This window comes from Bactrocera tryoni, chromosome 3 (assembly GCF_016617805.1).
Source record: "Bactrocera tryoni isolate S06 chromosome 3, CSIRO_BtryS06_freeze2, whole genome shotgun sequence".
NCBI lineage: Eukaryota > Metazoa > Arthropoda > Insecta > Diptera > Tephritidae > Bactrocera > Bactrocera tryoni.
The window spans coordinates 31,079,167-31,099,886 of record NC_052501.1 but is presented as its reverse complement, the minus strand read 5'-3'; the positions used below and the strand labels follow the sequence as shown (position 1 = coordinate 31,099,886).

The following is a 20,720-nucleotide window of genomic DNA, read 5'->3' as shown; positions in this document are numbered from 1 at the left end:
AACGCGTTCGCCATGATATTTTGGTCGTTTGCTAATCCAGATTGGGTGTTCAAATAATTAATTGTACTAGGTTTTTTCCAGCCAGACAAGCGTCTTCTATCTGTCGAACCTGCACCTTCTCTATGCTTTAATTTCTCTGGTAGATCACTACACAGACACTGCGTAGAGTGCAATATTATTTGTGTGTCCATACTCTTGGCAGTTTGTACATTGTGCTGGACCATTTCTCTCATGTGGTTTCTCAACGGTAATTCTGCGATGGAGCTGATATTTTAAATTGTAAATCGGGTGTATTTCATTTTTCTTTAGTTGGTTACAATTTGGCATCAGTTCTACTTTGAACATTGGTTGTGGGACTTTGCTCCTGTTAAAAATATTTACTACTGATTTAATGCTAAAACCACCTTCTTCCAGTGCTTCTTTCACATCGATAGAGTCTACCGAAGACTCTATACCTTTTATGACAACAACTAGGCCTTTTGAGCTCTTCGGTTGGTATGAGTAGTAATTCTTGTTATTGTTTGACAAGTACTTTACGATATCCTTGAAACTTTTTTCAGTGTATGTTTGAATTTTTGTTTCATCTATGTTACCTTTTTTCATGGGCATAATATGAAAATTGTTTGTGCCTATTAATGCCCTGGGACTGATGGCGAAGTACGACGAGCAGACATACGAATGTAACTATTTATAAATGCATATTCTTAAACATTGTTATTTAGAAATAAACGATTTGAATTGCTCCATTGGAGCCATTCGGAAAGCAAACCAATACGTTAGTTCGCCCCACTTGATCGATGACAATAATTTCACACGTTTTCGGGATTAAACTATAAAATATCCAATAATATACGCTGAGTGTATTTGGCTAATGTATCTTGCATATTGACTTATACATATGTATGTGGTGTACGGTATAAAGTTAAGTGGGAGTTAGAAAATCTTTATATTATGTATAATTTTTAGAAACGAGACGGCTTACTTTAAAATCACTTTTTCTGCAATGTTTTATGCCGATATATTCTTGTACTTTAATTTGTACCTACATACATACAAATTATCGAAAATTGAAAAATCGATTTTTTTGTCTTATCTTTTTGTTTAACGTTTCAAGAATATGTCCTTAAAATTTTAAGTCGATAGAAGTAATATTCTCAGAGTTATCGTCTTATTAGTCTCCTGGCCTTTAACGCTCTAACTCTAACAGCTGAGGGCGGTCGAGATAGAAGTGCAATTTTTGACGTGTTTTTCTCAAAACTACTTTTTCAAAGTCCGTGTTCACTGTCATTTCAAAACTACTTAATCGATTCATTTCAAACTTTGAACACATTTTTAACATATAAAATACCGCCCCCAACGTTTATTAAATTTTTTTTTTCATTAAGGGTGTTTTCCATCCACAAAATGGCGGAATTTTTAGTGGAAAATAACAGTTTACACTTTAGATGGCCGCCAAAAATTTTTGAATGCAAAAAAAAAAATTAACAGAGAACGTTGGGGGGAAGATTTGATTATAGTTTAATTAATTTTTCTTTATTTCTTATTTTCAGATAATTTCCGGCCGAGTTATAGTGATTGCGATGTTCACTCTTCTTCTTTTTTTTCTCAAGACGTTCTGGGGAAAGCACTGTTACCGGCTTATGCCTCAATATTTCTGAAAATTCTTGAAAAAATTACCTTACATTGTTTAAAGTGTGCTCTATAATGTACAGAAGGTCCGAATAAAATTACTCAATCCAGATTTGAGAAATAAATTTACAAAAAAAGTCTTTTTTTTACCTTGAAAACCCTACCCCCCTTTAGCTGTTACAAGCAACTGTTAGTTAGACAAATGTATTTTATTCTGAAGCCATACTTATGTAACGAGAGTTTAAAAATAAGAAATTTTCAATTTTAATCATATACAATATATACACTAACACTTTTTATCAAAAAATAAACGAGTTAAACGGAAAAAACTAAATCATAGGAAAATAAGCAGTTACACATTTCACATTTAGTACTAGAAACAAATAAAATGATAGATATGTATGTGTAAACGTACTGAATGGTAGGGTCCACAAAATGATTTCTTCCGCTGAAGACCATCCGGCAACATTGAATAAAGCAATTCCGCATCTAAAATATAAACAATAAATATTATGAGTTATTACATTTTCATAACAAGTACCAATTAGAGCCTCGGCTACTTTTACGCTAAATGTATATGTGTATGTATTTGGGGTTTAATATAGTACCCCGGACAATTGCACTCAAAATTTGCACAATTTTCGATTAAATTGACCGATACTCGTTAAATTGAACAATTCAATCAATTACAGGAATCCGGCTAATCGGACCACGCAATCAATCAAAGAATCATATGTGTACTTTGACTATTTATTTAGTTTTTAATGATATTTAAACAATATTTTTACTCTAAACAGAAAAAACATAAGGATAAAACAAGACAATGTACTTATATTTAGAGAGAGAGAGCATTGTTAACAAAAATAAGTTTAAGGAACAAAAATAATTCATATTATTGCCGCACATGCATTCACATATTTAGAGACCGTTGCTTACTTTTTTTAAATGTCAATTGAAAAAGTCTGTAATATTTTTTTATAATTCTTAAGCTACTCGAAATAGTATGCGGTTCCGTATTCTTCAAATCACACGAATACTTATTTTCTGAATAAAAATATTGTTTGTAAAGTTTGATATTTTTGATGTTATGGTGTACATACACATTCACAGTAACTTGAAATATTCATGGCCGCAAAAAAATGGAATTAAATCGCGAACATTTTCTCGTCAGCTTTTGACGTGGATTAATTTACAAACTATTATTATTTCGTAAAAAAATCAGTGGTGCCAGTATAAATTCAATATTGCATGCACACTTGACTGTAAAAAAAAACAACAACACGTCTATGAAATCGTGACAAATGATGAAACTTGGATTTATGCGTATCCGGCCGAAAGTAAATAGCAGTCTATATGGGTGTTTCAAGATGAGCCAAATCTAACAAAAGTTGTTATCATGCGAAGCACTTCCAATAATGGTTGCTGCATTCTGGAACAACTGAACATATCGCAAACATACCACTAGAACAACGCAGAACAGTAAATTCTGAATTATTCATAATCATTTACTTGCCAGTTGTCTTTCAATAAATGAGAAAAACGAATCGCCGAAAACGGATCACTCTTCACCACGATAATGGGAGCTCTCAAACATCGACTGAAACATTTGTATTTTTAGCACTGTGACCTTCAATTTGATTATTCATCCACCGCATAGGCCTGACATGGCACCGAATGACTTTTATTTATTCTCGTACTTAAATGGTCATAGGTATTTCGACACCTCATGAGCCATTTCGAAGATACCTCAATAAGAGCGGCAAAAATGCTTTATAAATTGGTGCAAACGTATGGATAATATTCTGAAAAACAACAAAGCAATTTTCGATGATTAATATTTATTTTTGTTCTCTAATCCCGAAATATGAAATTAGTGTCCGACCGATGCCCAATTTTTGGCATGTGTTTTATTTATAAGTGTATCTTTGTGCCTAAAATGGATAAAATCGGTCGAAAACTTGACCTAGCTCCAAACATATAACATTCGGGTTAATGAAATTCAGGTAACACATTATTAGTATGTGGTTTTGACACAAGGAGGATGGAGTCATGTGTAGAAGTTCACGCAAGTGAGGAAAGTTCTGTGAGCGCCATTCACTTGGGATTGGGATTCATCAAGCTACCTGACGGTCTTCGTATCGAAAATCTGGTTAGTGGATTTTCGATCATTTTGTGATAGACGGAAGATGGAAGTCTCCAGTGTTTTAGATGTGCGTACGCTGACTCGGGCAACTATTTTGTTGCAGGCAAGATACCCACTCGCCTCTGTGTAGTAAAGAACACACGTCAACAAGCATAAGGAAGGCTCGACGTCGAGAAGCTGCAATCACAATAGTCAGACGACCGATTTTCTACTCGATTTGCACTTTTTCTTTCTGAGAGCACTCGTCAGCAACTCGGTATAAAGGGACTATGAAACGGCATTTCAAGCTCCTTACCGAGCAGCTGCAAACGAAACCATTGGTTATCGGAAAATGCAAAAGAATTGCTGGTACAATGAGGAGCGCGAAAACAGACTGCGTTGCAGAGGGGAGCGAGACGCATTAGCAGACAAAAAAAGAGAGAGGCCGAAATGCGTGAGTATGATGAGCTTCACAAGCTGGCCGACAGGCGTATTGCTCGAAAATTCTATGAAAAGAAGTGGCGACTAACAGAAGGTTTCAAAACCGGAGCAAACCCTTGTAGAATCCCCGAAGGTGATCTGGTAACTGATACTCAAAGCATACTAAAATTATGAAGAGAACATTTCTCCATCCTGCTGAGTGGCAGTGAAAGCAACACGCCAGGAGAAGGCGAATCCTATTCCCTAATCGATGACGATGAAGCAGATGTTCCATTTACCGACCATGAAGAAGTTTGAATAGCAATTACCCGTCTGAAGAAAAACAAAGCGGCAGGGGACCGATGGTTTGCCGGCCGAGCTATTCAAACACGACGGCGAAGAATAGATAAGGAGCGTGCATCAGCTTCTTTGTAAAATATGGCCGGACGAAAGCATGCCCAACGATTGGAATTTAAGTGTGTTATGCCCAATCCATAAAAAAGGAGACCCCACAATCTGCGCCAACTACCGTGGGATTAGCCTGCTCAACATCGCATATAAGGTTCTATCGAGCGTATTGTGTGAAAGATTAAAGCCCACTGTCAACAAACTGATTGGACCTTATCAGTGTGGCTTCAGACCTGGAAAATCAACAACCGACCAGTTATTCACCATACGCTAAATCTTGGAAAAGACCTGTGAAAGGAGAATCGACACACACCACCTCTTCGTCGATTTCAATTGACAGTAATAATTTCGAAGTCGCAGATAATTTTGTCTATCTTGAAAACATCATTAACACAGAATAAGTCTTGCTAAAAGGTGCTACTTTGGAGTAAGAAAGCAATTGAGAAATAAAGTTCTCTCTCAACGAACAAAAACCAAATTTTAGAAGTTTCCAATTACCATACATTCCCTCTTGCTAGTATATATACAACATTGACATAGTTAAGCGAATTAAGAGACAGCGGCTACGATAGGTAGATCATGTCGTCCGAATGGACGAAAACAATCCAGCTCTGAAAGTATTCAATGCAGTACCAGCAGAGAGAAGCAGAGGAAGAGGAAGTTTTCTTAAAGATGATATGGCTTAGCGCTGAATTGCATGAAATTTGCTCATACATTGGTCTAAACCTCTTATCCCTAATACAAATAATTTCGATCTTCTGGTTGATGTGTTCCATATTAAATTTAGCCTCTGTGGTCGAGGTAATGTCAAATATATATGACTCATTTGAAGATGGTTTTAATATAATTTTATCTGACGCGAACCAAAATATAGCAGTAAAACTAAGTGTCTATTATTTATTATTCCATTAAATTTTTACTTCAGTAATCACTCTGCACGTATAAATTGAAATTGTTTAAATGGGTTTCACGCACATATAAAATACAAAGATCCGTTGCTCACAAGCTTATTATAAGCTTACTTGTTCATCTAATATGAAAATCTTTAACTTTTTACAATTCCCAGCGGGATATGGTAGACATTGGTAAGCGAGCAGGGTAAACGATGCAGCATGATTGTATCGCTTCCTTCGATCGATGAAAATTAACACGGCGATGTTCTAGGAAAAGTAACAGATCACTCCTTTGGCTTACCATAGGGACGAAGAATACTTTGATGCCACAGTCAATGAAGAATTCTTCGATGCCACAGTTAACGAAGAATTCTTCTATGTCAAGGTCAATAGTAGAATAGAAAAAATTGCATACTAATTTTGCTTTATTTATGAAAGTACATGTATGTATGTATTTCGTTATGAAAATAAGTATTTATGTAAAAGAATGGGTTTCTTTTAATTTTGTGTTTGTTTTTCCAAGCAACGAGACTTAAAGAAACGGCCTTTGGCGAGTCTGATGCTTTTTTGAATTTGGTAAGCATACTCCGATTCGGTGAAGCCTTTTACTACATTCTACAAAAAAAGTTGAAACCGTATGTAGTTATAAATTTCTTTCAATGATAAAAACACGAAAAACTGACCAAATAGTAACGCATTAAAGTGCTTCACTTTCTTCAATTTTAATTAGTCTTCTTATATGCCTTTTCGAGAATATTCTTTTATATCTTTATTCAAAGTTTAACCACAAAAATAAACAAAATTTTTAATTAAATCTTATATGTATGTAAGATTAAAAAAATGGCGTGAGATGCAGTAAGATATATGCTGATAAGAGAGATTAGTTTATTATTGCTCGAGGAGAGCATTCAGTCGTGTAGACTTCAGCCAAATTCAGCATGTGGGCACCACGAAATTACATACTAAATACTATATTAAAATTAAGGATCGTTCACAACAAATGTTTTCTACCAACACATTTGTATCTTAACGTTTGCTTTTACGTTGTACGTGATTTTGGGATCCTTCATTTTTATCGCTCATATTACTACCATTACCGTGGACCTGTCCTTTCAAAAAAATGTTGTAATTCCCAATGTTTTGACAACAATAGATTTGCTGCTTTTCTCGTAACAATTCACAAAAGCGAGAAAACGTTCCGGTATGTAATTGACTTCGAGACGGATATAACGCAAAATAAATGTACTTCGCTACCGGCTGTTTCGAGTACTGCTGCCCAAGGGACGATGTCTTTAGAAAAAAATTGATATACCATGCAGAAACTTTCCAAGCTCTGAAAATGCCATTAATCTAAATCATATTAAGTGCTATAATTCAGCTTAAAAATTAAGATAAAAAACGTAATTTGCTACAGACGTACCCCATATAGCGTAACGGATTTGAAAACTAACAAATGTGCGAAAACTCACTGAATTTATACGTCAGAACCATTATATTACACAACCAATAGGTGATTGAGGGCTTCATACATAGTACTATGGCGAAATGTGTGTAACTGCCTGGCACCTTCCACTTTTGGGTGACATTTTGTATCTCAATAGCACGCATACCCATCAAATAATACAATCAAAAGTTTCTACAAATAATGCCTTTAAAGCATGACATATTTGTTGCGCTTAAATCTAGAGTCTAATCCTTATATTCTCAATAAGGTATGACTCATAAAGATACCAAATATGATTATAATCGATCTATAAATGCGTATAGCGAATATTGAACCTTTTGCTACAGAGTATTATAGTTTTGTTCACCTATGGGTTGTACGTATCACATAAATCTAAGCGAGTGCACCCACTTATGGCCAATAGATTTGGAAAAAGTGGACGCGGCTCTGCCCTTTAATAAGTTTAATCTATATATCTTCGTGACTACTAAAGATACAACAACCAACAACAATGCATGAAAGAGGAAGATAGCCCGACTTACTCCTCATACAGATCATAACTACTCCCCCGGTACAGTTCATAACTACTGAAAGCGCAATAAATCAACAACTAATGGTGTGAAAATTGGACGATCTGACCGACTGATTTCGACAAAATTTAGTACGTGGCATTTTTCTCATATTCCTATATCACAGCGTGAATATGAGAAAAATCGGACTACAACCACGTCTACTTCCCATATAACACAATTTTAAAATTCAATTGATTTTTTAACTTTCCAGTACACAAATCAAGAAGTAATTAATATAACGGGATAAATTGTGCACTAATAACTCCGGTAAAGTATATCACTTTATGACCAAAAATTAAACAAAACTGTTCAAGCCAATAAATACCGAATAGTATGTGGGCCCCAGTAACTATAGTTGATTTTTAGCCGAAAATATCGGTCAATATGTGAGATATACTATTGAAATTCAAACAGAAACCTTTGCTAACAATAGTTTTTCTGTGTATTAAAAAGGGAATCAGGTCAATAATTGCCTGAGCCCCCATATACCTAATAAAAAGATTTTCAAACTTCCAGATGACTTTACGCTGAATATATCGATCAATATTTAAAATATCTGAATGAAAATTACAGAGCGTGTTTTACTCCTAACAGTATATCCTGGTGTCTAAAATAAATACAATTGGGCGAAAACTTGACCTAGTCCCATTTAACTAATATCAGGATTTTCGAACATCCGGCTGACTTTGCTCCATACTAAGATATGATTGGATATGATGTACCTTAATGAAACCCGTGGAACATATTTTAAGTATGCGACATAATAGCTAATAGATAGAATCGGTAAAAAAAAATCGTCGATACTACTCCAACTCCCATAGCTTATATAAAAAAATAAGTTGGGTTTTTGTCTGTTCGCTATAGCTGACTAAACCGTTGCATGAAATGAAAAATTACCCGACAACACATGGATCGTACCATATTCGCCACTATTGTCTAATTCACATTCAAAACTCATGTCAATGTTGAGTATTGCAGTTTGGTGATATCGATCAAATAGTGCAAGTACGTCACCAAAGTTCGCCATATGGCGGTTTTTGGCCTTGAACGAAATGAGATCAGCAAGTATCTAATGGGTCGATACATGTACTGCAAGTTTTGTAAGATATTTTCTTTTGCAACTCATGAACATTTTCCGACTGTTGTGCATTTCGCAATTCATTTGGAGAAGGCCAAAGGGTGTACTTCAACCCAGGGATTGCAGTACAGCCAGCGGACACACTGTCAACAAAAAAATTGACGATGATAGCTACTTCGCATGCAACTGAAGTTCGCACAATTTTCGCGAAGATTATTTCGACATATCAGCCCTCAAATCCGCGTCATTTATACGAACAAAAATGACATTGCCGAAGACATTTTATATCGTATTCGCTAAGAATTGGATATGGGCAAATTTCGGTTGATACTTCCAGCTGATGAAAAAAAATTAAAATAAACTCAAAATATACATATATAAAGCATAAACCTAAGCCAAGTTGCTTATAACAGCAAACAATCTTAAGATATTTTATTCCATAAGGAGGGAAAATAAACATTTTATACTATCTCCTTAAAAAACTCCAAACAATCTACACAAAATATTCATTTCAACAAAAGGGCTTCGCAAAAATATTTTTTGTTTATTGATTTTCACTTTTACTTTCAATTTAAATATTTTTGATAAATCTCAAAATGACAGAAAGCATGTGGTTGTGCCAGAAAGGTTTATAGCTTTGGGTGTCTTCAATGAACAATATTACATAATTTCAGTGGTCTCTTCCACTCTATTATGGTCCAGAACTCCATTTGCTTTGAAATAAAAATTCAAAATTCGTTTGACACACAAACCATATGTGCTTAGCATACTACAATATATACTATACGTCGGTCTTTGACATAAGTTTTATGTTCTAGGTAAGCATTAACGTAACAAGTTATACTAACCTGTATGATGTATAAGGTGAAAGTGGAGCCAAAAATGCTTTAAATGTTACTCCTTTGACTTGACCCTCCACGTATTGTCTGGCGACCTGCGACCATAAAGAATTACTCGTACTTGAATTTTAAAATGGATGTAAATACATAATTCCGAACATGTAATAATTAAACCGTTATCAATTGTCGTATTATTCTTACAAAATATTTTAAGAGTAATTTATCATAATAAATAAATTATTAGTTATATGAAGGGTAAGGGGAAGTATTAATCCAGTTTTATTAATTGTTGGCAACACTATCCATAAATAATACTCTCTATATTTCATTAAATTATCTCACAGATTGCCTTATAATTTCGGTAAAAAGTCGGCCATAGGCACTGATGTCCACACCTTTGGTACCTATAGGCCTTAGAGCTTTGACCTACTTTCGATAACAGATAACTTCTTTTGTACTAGATGTATAATCTAAAATGAAACTTTGGGTTTTTATGGCTTATTGAGTGAAGCTTTAGAAATACAATTTATTCTTGGTTTCAACAAGACGGTCACTTCCCACATGTCGCATCAGTCAATAGATTTGTCAAATATTAAAGTATACTTATGTCTATGGACCAAAACATTATGCGTGTCTTTCATCAGTTACCAGTCGAAATGCTCGAACGAGTCATCCAAAATTGGACTCAAGGGGTAGACCACCTGAGTCGTAGCCGCGGCCAACATTTGAATCAGATAATGTACAAAAAAAAAATGCCAAATGAATGAAAATAAACATTCCCGATTAAATTTGAAGTTTCTGTGTTTTCTCTTTGAAATGTAAGGAACCGCGAAATGGGACACCGTTTATTTTCTTGTAATTACTTCATGGTTTAACATTTAAAAAATTCATACTCGTACCGTATTCATAGTACCGTTATTTCTAATAAAAAGTTAGCAGTTTTTGTTCTGATTCCTATCAAGTAGTCATATCGGTACAAAATGCGAAATTTAAAAACTTTTAAGTCAGTATAGCGCGAATGAGAGTTTAAGAAAACAAAAATAAAATAAAATTTAGGAATTTGTAGGAACAGAATTATCAGATGGGGATTGATTAAAGTAATGAGTCTGACCAAGCAACGTGTGCCTGAAAATTCATGTACATACATATATTGCAATTCGTGGAAAATATAAATTTCGTGTCGAAGAATTCCATTAATGAAGAGAAATTTAATTTGGATTGACCAGATGGTCTTCATAAATATTGAAGAGATTTGAGATGCCCACGGAAGAAATATCATAAATGCGTTCATGATGGTAGATCATATGGTATGGACAGCATTTTCACCAAAATAAATGCAGAAATCTACACTGATTTGTTGGAAAAGGAACTCTCTGATTTTGCAGATAATTTGCATGGTGATGAATAAATTCTTCATTGCACCAAAACATTTAGCGAAGAAGGCAAAATCTTTCTTTAACTCTATGATTGCTCGAGTGGCGTGCCTTAAGTCCAGATTTTCCTTCTGGGAAAATTTATGCATTCTTCAAGCAATATGGCAGCCTTAAGCAGCTTAGGTTAGGTTTTTAGCAAAAGCTTGTAGTCAACAACTGGGTATTATGGGTATTAACTATTGGGAAACGTTTTCGCCAGTAATTCGATATTAAACAATTCGTATGGTACTTGCAATTCCTGTTGCAAATGCATACATATCTCCTCTTGAGAATGCCAACTCCTGAGGCTGTTGCAAATCATGTTGTACGGTACTTATCAAAAACAGTAGATTTAAAGCTTTATTATTACAAAAGTGACAAACCGGTAGAAAGAAGAATCCTATAGTTCATAAGAGAACCAAACATATACATAGAGATAAAATATCATTACATTCGAGATGTGGTTGATCGTAGAGAAATATAGTATGTTTTAACAAAATTGTAACTGATATTTTCACTAAAATTTGCGAAAACAGAAATATGTTAAATTTGTAGCAATGCTTGGTCTTAAATATTAACGTCTAGAAATTTTTAACTTGAGAAAGAGTGTTGAAAATGTATGTTCAAGTAAAATATTTTCTAAGAGGGCCTTGTTCGAAAATGTAATATGAATAGGATATATATACCATATGAATACACTATATTTATATGTATATATATGACTACTTAAAAACGAAATCCATTTTTGTAAAAAATAAGTCTTAATTTAACTGTTGAATTCTGTAATCTGCCAACTTGGCCCCTTCCGATTATCATTTGTGGGACACGCACTGGCTGAGCAGCTCTTCGATTCCTACGCAGAAGTTCAAAATAGGGTATCTGATTTTGGTACAGTTGGTCCTTCCAGCTTAGCAAAACACATGTTTTTGAAATATGATTTACCCGGAAAATTTAAATACAATTTCCAAGTGCTGTTTTGCCTTAATATATATGTTTTGTATTATTTTGGCATTGTCGAAGATAGACATGTTAACGATAATAAATGACAGTGAAAGCATAACACCAGGATGGCTTCGAAGAACTGATAAGGGGCATGTATTAAAAGAATATGGTCGGACGAAACATGCTCGACGATTGTAATTTAAGTGCACTGTGCCCAATCCACAAAAAGAAAGACCCCACAATCTGCGCCAACCAACATGGGAAATACCACCTCAACATCGCATGTAAGGTTCGAGCGTAAATAAAGACTGAAGATTTTCACAGTGTGCCAAGGCTTGGAAAAGACCTGTGAAAGGAAGACCGACGTACACCACCGCTTCGTCTATTTTAAAGCCTCTTCCGACATCACGAAATGGAGCTGCCTTTATGCCGCTATGTCTGAAATTGATATTCCCAAAAAGCTACTACAGCTGTGTAAGCTGAAGTTGAATCATTGTAGAATCACGCAAGTAACAAAGGAATCATTCAACAGTTTCTCCGTATATTATTTAACCGACCTCTATAAGGTAATTTGATATCGTAATAAGTGTTGCCATCAATAAGAGTGGTATCCAATTGATCTGAAGATTTTCTTCGCTTAATATTGGTTGCATGAATGTTTTATAATCTTAGTTTCATTTTTTGGTTATGTATTTTAGTTTAACCCTAATGCCTTAGGAGTGTTATTATTAATTATACCCTGAACAGGGTATATTAAGTTTGTCACGAAGTTTGTAACACCCGGAAGGAATCGTCAGAGACCCTATAAAGTATATATATAAATGATCAGTATGTTGAGCTGAGTCGATTTAGCCATGTCCGTCTGTCTGTCTGTCCGTCTGTCCGTCCGTCTGTCTGTATATATATGAACTAGTCCTTCAGTTTTTAAGATATCGTTTTGAAATTTTGCAAACATCATTTTCTCTTCAAGAAGCTGCTCTTTTGTCGGAACGGCCGATATCGGACCACTATAACATATAGCTGCCATACAAACTGAACGATCGGAATGAAATGCATGTATGGAAAACTTTCACATTTGACAAGATATATTATGTAATCTCCGAAAAAATTGTTCAGATCGGATTACTATAGCATATAGCTTCCATAAAAACTGAACACATAGTTACTAAAAGAAATGCACCTGTGAAGGGTATATTAGCTTCGGTGCAGCCGTATTTTCTTGTTTTCATTAATCCCAGTATGTCCAGTTTCACTTTTATGATATTTTGCGAAATAATTCTTCGTTCAATTTCGGTCGTTTGCTTCCTTTATTTCGACTATTCAAAAGGTAAATTATTCAGTGAAACCTTAATGTGCGTTTCATACAAAGTAATCAATTACAGATTGAAATTTGTTACGAAGCCATGAAGAGGTCGCGCTAATATCGGTCGGCGTTCTTTTTGCCATCAACATACTTACATTGGCAGCCCAAGAAACATGCACGAGTTCTTGCAATGCAAAATGGCCACAGATTACGGAATTATTGAATCGAGGTCAATCAGCCAGATCGTCACGATGTCACAGCAGGACTTTTCAAACAACAGTACGATGTATATATGGTGATGTTACATGCTGGATGTACTATGTTGAGTGGCAGAAAAAGGGTTTGCCGCATGCAAACATTCTTCTTTGGATGGTAGATGGTGGTTACATCAGATCAAATTGATGAAATCATTTCTGCGGAAATTCCTGATGCAGAGAAAGATCCAGTATTATGCGAAGTGATGAAAACCAATACGGTTCATGGATCTTACGGACACCACAATCCGACTTCGGTTTGTATGTCTAACAATAAACGCACCAAACACTATCCACGTGCTTTTCTTGCGGAAACACAACCTGGAAATGATGGATATCCACTGTATCGGCGTCCCTCACCAGACGACAATGTTAGAACATTCAGCATTCAATTTAAAGTAGTGAATATCGAAGTTCCCAATACATGGATCGTACCATATTCACCACTATTGTCTAATTCACATTCAAAACTCATATCAATGTTGAGTATTGCAGTGCGATACCTACTTCGCATGCCACTGAAGTTCGTACATATTAGCCTTCAAATCCGCGTCAATTATGGGATACGAACAAAAATGACATTGCCGAAGACATTTTATATCGTATTCGCTAAGAATTGGAAATGGGCAAATTTCAGTTTATACTTCCAGTGGTTTGATATCAATTCCACCAGCCTTTTGTTATTCACTTCAACGAAAGATGAACTCATCACGAATGTTTACCCGAACATTCCTTGAGGTTTGTGTTCATACAAATCGATCGATCGTCTTGATTTAGTGAAATTTATAAATTCTTTGGAGAGGTTTGGTATGCCGCCGCATCGTTTGCGTCTCAAAGTTGGGCCTGTCATTATTATGTTTCGCAATCTTCGTGCGCCGAAACTGTGTAATGGAACCCGACTGATTGTGACGCTGCCATCGAATACAGGGGGCAGAATGCTTGATTCTACGAATTCATTTGAGTTCCAACGACTTGCCATTTCAGTTCAAACATATTCAGTTTCCAGTGAAAATTGCATTTGTGATGACAATCAACAGGACACAAAGATAGTCGCTAGAAGTACATATGTATGTGGCATAAATCTAGAAATTATATGTTTTTCACACGGCCAGCTACTATATAGTGGGTACGTGGCGTGTTCACGAGTTGGAAAACCATCTTATCTGTATACTACTGTGCCCAAAAAATATGACATTGTATTTATTTTGAAAATTCTTTATTTATTCTTCCAATTCAATTTTATCCCCTTCAAAGTAATCCCCTCCCGATGCAATGCACTTATGCCAACAGATTTTCCAATCTTCGAAACACTGGTTGTAGTCACTTTCCGGGATGGCCTACAGTTCCGTCTTCGCTGCGGCTTGAATCACCTCTATCGTATAAAAACGGTGTCCCCGGAGCGATCTTTTGAGCTCAGGTGAAGTTTGAGATCAAGTGAATACGGTGGTTGCGGAACGATATGGGTTGAGTTTTTGACGAAATTATCATGAATTACGAAGGCAGTATGGGATGGTGCATAATCATGGTGTAAAAACCAAGAATTGTCTTTCCACAATTCCGGCCTTTTTAGGCGGATAGCGTTACGCAAACGACGCATAACGTTCAAATAATATTACTTGTTGACTGTTAGACCGGTTGGAAGGAATTCATAATGCACAACACCACGCTAATCGAAGAAAACCGTCAACATGACCTTGATTTTTGAGCGACTTTGGCGCGATTTTTTTGGTCTCGGCTCTCTTTTGGCACGATATTCGCTCGATTGATCGGTTGTTTCGGGGTCGTAAGCATAGATCCAAGTCTCATCGCCGGTTATAATGCGTTTCATGACACCCTGGTAGTCGAAAAGCATCGTTTCACACACTTCAACGCGATGCCTTTTTTCCAAAAAAATTCAATGTTTTCGGTACCAGTCGAGATTTGACGCGCTTGAGGCCCAAAACATCCTTCAAAATGGTATTGGCTGAGCCTTTCGATATGCCAACTTCATCAGCAAGGTCTCTAATTGTTAATCGACTGTTTTTCAACACCAAATCTTTGATTTGTTGAACGTGAGCTTCATCGGTTGAGGTTGATGGTCGCCCTGGACGCTCTACGTCTTCGACACGTTCGCGGCCGGCTTGGAACTCACTATACCACTTGTAAACAATTTTTTTTGGACATAGCCTCATCACCAAAGGCTTTCTGGACCATCCTCAACGTATCCGCAGCACAAAATTGATTAAGTAAACAAAATTGAATGCAAATTCTTTGCTCAACAAATTTCGACATCGCAAAAAACGAAAAACTCACTTTTAGCAGCTCACAAAACGACACATATCTCAAACACTAATGAATATTTTGACATGAAATTTGACATAAATGTGACTGACAGTACTACCAACCGAAAAAAAAATTATTCTCCAAATCCTTTGACGCGCGCAGTTTAAATTCAAATGCCTTATTTTTTGGGTACAGTAACAGAAACCAAAAAATGTTGTTTATCAAGCAAACTGAAATGAAAGGATAATCCTTCCTTTAATTTTATTTGCATCTATGTACCCACAAAAGGCAGATTACAATCAGGCGTGATGCGCGAATGTGGATGTTGTCAGTGCTGCCAAAATTTTCCCGTGGAACTAGATGTTTTCTCAATTACAAAAAATTACCATAACATTAAATTAAAAAAAGATTTTAAAGGTTATCATATTAATTTATATTGGAATATTTGTTTATTGCACTTATTTTAATAACATATTAATGAAATCAATTTAGAAGGGAACTAAGCCCAAAAGGAGCTTATCAATATATTTGTTTCATACCATGCCTACCTATACAGTGGGATATTTTAACAATGTCAAAATTTGCAACTATATGAATATAAAATACATAAACAGTCAGTAACTACCTTATATGTGGCATTTCCGGGCTTGCTTTCTTCGCACAGGAATCTTGCTATTATAGTTTCACATTTGTTATTGAAGTTTGAATCAACAGCGCTAAGCTCGAGAGCATTTGGATACTGAGCCAACGCTTGTATATTACTTGCCATTGCTACCTTTGCTGCAGTTTCGACTTCTGTAATTACTGGTTCCCCATCAGTATTGCCAGTAGTTGGAATTATCTGGATACTATATAACTGACACGCATAAAGCCCAGTAATATAGATTGAGGTGGCATTTGTTTGTTTATCAAAACGTTGACTAGATGAGTTCTTATTAATCCAACCCGTCAAACGATATTCTATTACACATAAATCAGCAAATTGGGAAGGGCTCCATGAAATATTTAATGCTTGTGTTTCTGATATAATGTTGACAGCTTGGACAGGTGTAGGTTCTGCAAATAGCATATTTAGAATAAAAATATCTGTCATTAGTCCCAATAGAAAACCCAAAGTGTTCACGTAATACAATAGATATACTATATATGGTATATACAAGTAAATGTTTCTCTCTTTTACTTTTCTAGTATAACAAACAAATGTACATATGTATACGCCTTACATTGGATGTAACAATATAAAGAGTAGATATAGAAATATTTTGTTTTTATAAAAATGTATTTTATTTGCAGGCATATAAATATTTCGTTGCAAAATGATAAACCTCTCTATTCGCGTGGCTGTATTACTTAAGCTCATGGTACCGTGGATTGCCATATACACAATGGATAAAAATAACAGAAGCAAGCATGTGTATTATACATTTTGGTTTTTATTTAAAGAAATCAATTATTTGTGGACCACAAATGGGAACCTATAAATCGGAAGCAGCACACAACAACCCATTATATGCCTGCGTGCGGAGCATGCCAAAACAGTACTTAAAGTAGGCAAAGTAAAGATCGAGTGGTCTATCTGACGAGTGATATTGGACTCCAAATTAAAATTTAAGAAACACCTGGCGTATACTTCGGTTATGGCAAACATACATAATATACAAGGTCTGTCGCAAAAGAAACAGAACTTTTTAAATATAACTGTTTCTGGTGGCGCCACCTATTGGTGGGTATATGAAATAAAAAGTTTGATCTCTTGTTGATATTTCGTAAAAATTTTAAGATAATTAGATAACTACAATCGATGTTATCGATCAAAAAGTGACAGCAGCTTTTGGTCATCGGTCGTAAAAGCATTTTGAACAAAGAGCAAATATTAAATTTTGTTTTTAACTTGGGAAAACGTTTACTGAAACATTTCAAATGATGAAAAATGTATATGGTGATCAGTGCCTATCCCGTGCATGAGTGGTTTAAGCGATTCCAAGAAGGTCGTGAGAACCTCTGTGACGATCAGGAGAAGCCGAAAAAAAGACAAAAATAAAGACAATGCTGATTAGTTTTTACGATTCCGAGGGTATTGTACACCGAGAGTTCGTCCCACCTGGCCAAAAGATTAATGCTGTGTTTTACCTTGGTGTTATGAAGCGTCTTTTGTCACGCATTCGTCGTGCTCGACCACAATACCGTGAGGCAGGGTTCTGGCGCCTGTTGCACGATAATGTGCCGTGTCATCGGTCGACGCTTGTCACTGATTTTTTGACAAAAAACTCCATATTAACCATAATCATCACCTGATCTGGCATCCCTGGCATTTTTACCTATTTGGAAAACTTCATTTGCCCATGAAAGGACACTGGTTTCAGGACATTTAGGACATTTCAGCTATCCAAAAGGCGACGACCGATATTCTCAAGAGCATTCCGGTTTCGTGAAAAACATAGCACGATAGAGCAAGTAAATAGAATTACTAACGAAATAAGAAAGGCATTTGAGCACAGAGAGTACTGCTCAGCTATATTTCTAGACGTGGCTCCGCCCTTTTATATATATAAGATTAAAAATATTCTACCTTTAGAATTATATAAAACATTGGAGTCTTATTTAAAACAATATACAATTTACGGTAAAAGTGGGAGATTTCATATCTCATGAACGACAGATAAGGGCTGGTGTACCACAGGGCAGTGCTTTAGGCCCAACTCTATACATCATATACGCAACAGATCTTCCAATAGATAATATCATATTGGCTTCAACTTTTGCGGATGACACAGCTTTATTGAGCCGTAGCAAATGCCCCATTATAGCATCAAGAATACTAGCGGAGCATTTGAGTTCTGGCGAAGAACGGCTAGCCAACTGGCGTATAAATGTGAATGAACGGAAGTGTAAGCATGTTACATTTTCGCTAAGACCAAAAAGGTGCCCGGCAGTAAAAATAAACAATGTTTTAGTATCCCAAACGAACGAAGTAACTTATTTTGGTATTCACCTAGACACATATGTAAGTATATCTAGTAAAATAACTTGCATGAACATGAGAGCTGCAAATTTAAATTGGCTAGCCTAGACAACAAAGTGCTTTTATATAATGCGGTCATAAACCCAACTTGGATGTATGACATTCAACTGTGGGGTACGACCTGTGCAACTAATATTGATATAATATAAAGGTTCCAATCAAAAATGCTTGGAACAATCACGTGTTCACCATGGAACATGCGTAATGAAAATATCCATAAAGACCTTGCTATTTTTATGGTAAAGAAAGAAGTAGAAGACAGCAGAATTAAATACATATATATCTAAACTGCGAGATCACCCAAACCCTTTCGTTTTTCGGATGTCGAGATAAACCATTTTTATCCCCAAAAACTGAAGCATTCCCCTCTCTTACACTTCCAGACCGAAGAACACCGGAAATTATTTATCCTTTCATTTATGTTATATTCTATTCCTTCTCCAATGGGTTTCTCCGTGGCCCTATAACAAAAACTCTTTGGAACGTAAAAAAGTATCCGGTCCCATGAATGTGGGTTTATAGAGTTTCCCCAGCATTTGTTTAGCACTTGTTGCATAGTTATTTGTCTGAAGGAATTTGACAAGAAGGATCAGAAAGGTGTTCTAAATAAGTAAGCCCTACATCACTTCATATTCAGGATAGTAACAAAACGACCATCAAGTGAAACCACGTTTCCGGAGTTTTGTATCTTCTAGTGAATATAACAAGAGTAGTTTTACTTGGTTTAATTACGAACTAGTAGCATCTTCGTGACCAATTAGTAGCATCGCAGAGATACTCAAGAGAGTTTTGCTCTGTGTTTGGTTCAATTGGTTGATTATAGTAATAAATTATGAGTTGCTACTCTACCAGATGGAGGTTCTTGTATACCCATCTAATAGGCGGACTACGTGATTACTACATGTCTCTGTTCCTGGCGAGTAAATTCATCTCAAAATAGGTTTTTCAAAATCGACAGGCCCACGTCAGAGGAATAAGACATGGCACGGCCCACTATACCATATGCCATACCTCAAAAACTACTTGACCCATTTCAACAGGATTGAATTTATATTATTGACATCTTCTAATTAAAGTTTAAAATAGGGCAAATTGTGACTATATACAATGGCGAGCATTAGTTTTGGACTATGGACAGAGTGGTGAATTTAACCTCAAATGCACGATCCACATAATTTACACAGTTCAACTTACCACCTTAAAGACAAATGCCTGCTGTTGAAATTGAATAAAAATTTGCACAATACACGTGATTGATATGATGGTTTCCAATCGAAATGTTAGGAAACGAATAACTTATTTTTTTTTATTTTTTTCACAATTTTACAGTGAACACAATACCGGTTTGTCACATGAAATTAACTGAGCAGAGAACAATGAGTAGCTGTCAAACAATGTACTCGTATCACGCACCGGCGCCATCTACTTAAAATATTTTTTTGTAGTACATGCTATGTATCAGAGATGGTGCTGGTTTCTGTTGAAATTTTTCCTGAAATTTCTTTGCTATAAACCTCACGGAGCCCGAGACCTTTGCAACGAATGCAAAACCGTGGAAATCGGTTAGTGCGTTCTGGAGTTATAGCGTCAGGAAGAAGAACCCGACTTAATTTTAGATAGTAAGATTAGATGATATTTCAAATAAATATTATACAAAAACTTCCAATTACATATCGCAATAATTTTTGGTTTAATTGACTCTGAACGCGAAACTATATAAATAGTCCTGATATAAGTTAAGTGGGGCTACGTCAAGTTATCGCCCAATTGTGTATGCTTTACGCACAGATATACATATTTTTCGGCCATTTTCACACAGTCACATGGAATATGAGAAGAAAGCCACGTAATAAATTTAGTCGAAATCGGTAGGTCGGGTCCCGAGATATCTGATTTTATCAAAAAGTGGACGGTGCCCAAATTTTCAAATCGTCTCCCACAAAACCCTCTCATACCATATCGAGGATAAAGCTGAATGTCTCTGGCGTATTGGTTATTGATTAATTGCGCTTTTAATAGTTTTGAACAGTATAGTTATATATAAATAACACAAAACTATTATATTTTGTAGCATCAGGTTGCAAAAGTATAACAAATAAAGAAGGACTAAGTTCGGATGC

At 35.7% G+C, this 20,720-nt stretch overlaps 1 protein-coding gene across 2 annotated transcripts in view; it reads right to left on the bottom strand.

The window, feature by feature from the left end:
* The window catches only part of LOC120773120 (phosphatidylinositol phosphatase PTPRQ), a 94,606-nt gene that overhangs the window by 26,366 nt on the left and 47,520 nt on the right, over positions 1-20,720 (bottom strand). For both annotated transcript variants that reach the window (XM_040102115.1, XM_040102116.1), the window contains 3 exons: positions 16,204-16,634; positions 9,415-9,500; positions 2,045-2,118 (listed from right to left, as the gene is read on the bottom strand). In XM_040102115.1, coding sequence (XP_039958049.1) covers positions 2,045-2,118; positions 9,415-9,500; positions 16,204-16,634 — 591 coding nt within the window. The remainder of the gene's footprint in view (positions 1-2,044; positions 2,119-9,414; positions 9,501-16,203; positions 16,635-20,720) is intronic.